The 2,500-nt window shown below is 43.5% G+C and overlaps 1 protein-coding gene across 1 annotated transcript in view; it reads right to left on the bottom strand.

Moving 5' to 3' along the window:
- The window catches only part of radil (Ras association and DIL domains), a gene marked incomplete at both ends in the record, with an annotated part of 58,349 nt that overhangs the window by 31,965 nt on the left and 23,884 nt on the right, over nt 1–2,500 (bottom strand). Inside the window, 2 exons of the mRNA XM_080722472.1 lie at nt 83–199; nt 819–931. Of these exons, the coding sequence (XP_080578598.1) occupies nt 83–199; nt 819–931 (230 nt within the window). The remainder of the gene's footprint in view (nt 1–82; nt 200–818; nt 932–2,500) is intronic.

Here is a 2,500-nt window from a genome sequence, read left to right as displayed (position 1 = left end):
ATTAATCTTTTTGCCAATTGCGTATTATTATGACATGCTTGAATAGGGACGCAACACAACATGGATGGGTCTGTGTGTGTACCTGTAAGACCCTGCGTACTGGCTCAGGAAACCCCTTGCCTCCCTTCCAGCAGGGCTCAGAGTTGTCTATTGGGAACGGGTTACAGTCCAACAGACCTGGCAACACCACATAAAGAGACTGGACACACACACACACACACACACACACACACACACACACACACACACACACACACACACACACACAGGCCCGCGCACGCACGCACACACACACACACACACACACACACACACACACACACACACACACACACACACACACACACACACACACACACACACACACACACACACACACACACACACAAACACACACACACACACACACACACACACACACACACACACACACACACACAAACACACACACACACACACACACACGCACACACGCACACACACACGCACATTTGTATTACTATACAACATCAGGACATCATCATTTTATGGCAGTGATTTTATGAATGCCATTAAAATGTTTGTGTGTGTGGATGTACGCATTACACAAACAGCAGTTTCAATTATGCGGGTTAATCACCCGAAACAAACGCTCCGACCTGTGTGTGTGTGTGTGTGTGTGTGTGTGTGTGTGTGTGTGTGTGTGTGTGTGTGTGTGTGTGTACAACCCCAGAACGTCACCGCTGCCATAGTTCCGTGACCAGCATTTTGCCCTTGTTTACTCTTCCCGCCCCTCCCATCCCTGGGGTGAGCATAGCGTTGCCATGGGGACGCGTTACCTTGGTGACATAGTAGACGCACTGCTGAAACGTGTACATGATCACCTCCTCCAGGATGGTCATGGCCTCCTCATTGGCTGATATGGTTGCCGATAGCAACGACTCCTTGGACCCTGGACACGCAGATGGCAGGGAAAACCCGGGTGAATATATCGTCGCTGTCGGACGCAAACCTCATATTTTCCAAAACCGTTCCTTTTTTGGAATTATTTTTAAATGAGCTGATCTACAAGCGTTGTTTATTCTGATTCTGAAGTAGTGAAAATAGCGATCTAAAAGCTCACAGCAGAAAGTATAGGGCATTAAGAATGAATACAATAAATGTACCCCCATTGATTCCGGGTTCAATACATTTACTATAATCAAAATGTTGTCTTAGGAATGTGACAAACTAAATAAATATATCAATGAACTCAAGTCTCCTTGGTGTGAGTACTCAATAGAAATAGATTTTGGGGGTGAACTATTACATTGTAGCTGTAGCTGGAACTTTCCTATCAGGGATCCCCCTGAAGCAAATATTTGAGTTACAAATGTTTTGTATTTCACGTTTTTTCAAAAGTAGCAGATCTACAAGCACGCAGCGCGGCACTTGGTGCCGCGCTGTGAGCATCTGCTATTTTTGAATAGTTAAAGCCATAAAATAATGGTTAAAGTTGTTCCAGGTCTCTTAACAAAAACTAAAGAAAACTAAAGTTGAGAAATGCAGATACAAGCTTTCTGCCCGACAACAACGATATGGGAGAGAGAGACAGGGAGGAAGGGTAGAGTAGCTCTTTTAGCTGTATCAGTATAAATGTCATTGTGACAAATGACTCTTCAGCTGCTATCCCAACACTCATCATTAACACTTTGTTATCTCCTGCCAAGCGGATATAGAGCGTGTTCAGCCATGTTTGTTGGTGCCGTTCTGCAGCTTAATCTCGCAACCCTTTTTGAGTGATTGAATACTTTATTAGTCAGAAATGTAAACAGCACGAGGCACAGTACAGCAAGACTTTAAGGCTAAAAGGATATTGCAAAATGTCCCGGTGACTCCATTGTGGACCTATGTATTCAAATCATCAACATAGCATAAAACAATGATTACTGTACTGTATAGCATAAGGGACTACTTTGGTTGTGCACAGTGCACACTAGGTGTTGTTAGGTTCTGCACCAGGTGCATTGATTGTTCTGTGAGTTGGCTTCAGTGAGTAAAGTGCCATCAAACTGAGTTCTCTTCTCCTGCATCTTTATTGTATCTACTGTTATGTTTATAAGCCACATACATAACAAATTGGCGACGAGAATTAAGAACCTGCCCGCACGTTGTGGGGAGGACATTTTAATTACAATAATACACATAATACCAAACAAAATGCAAATTATATAAATTATATATGTATATACAGTGGCATTCTGATAGATGTTTTATCAGGCTAGTTTTGAAAGAAACCAGCGTTAAGGGTCATTCACACCGGGTAATATAGAGATAAAGATAAAGATAGAAAATATTGTTCTCAATTGAAGTGGATGGTTGTGTCCACACTGGACCCTACCATCCACTCCAACTACCTTGCAGTAGTTGGTACTGTACCTTGCAGTGTCTCCAGGGTGTGTCTGTGTGTGTGTGTGTGTGTGTGTGTGTGTGTGTGTGTGTGTGTGTGTGTGTGTGTGTGTGTGTGTGTGTGCGCGCGCGC

Source organism: Nannobrachium achirus (genome assembly GCF_963921795.1).
Source record: "Nannobrachium achirus genome assembly, chromosome: 3".
Classification (NCBI taxonomy): Eukaryota; Metazoa; Chordata; class Actinopteri; order Myctophiformes; family Myctophidae; genus Nannobrachium; species Nannobrachium achirus.
This window is presented reverse-complemented; position numbering and strand designations above follow the sequence as displayed.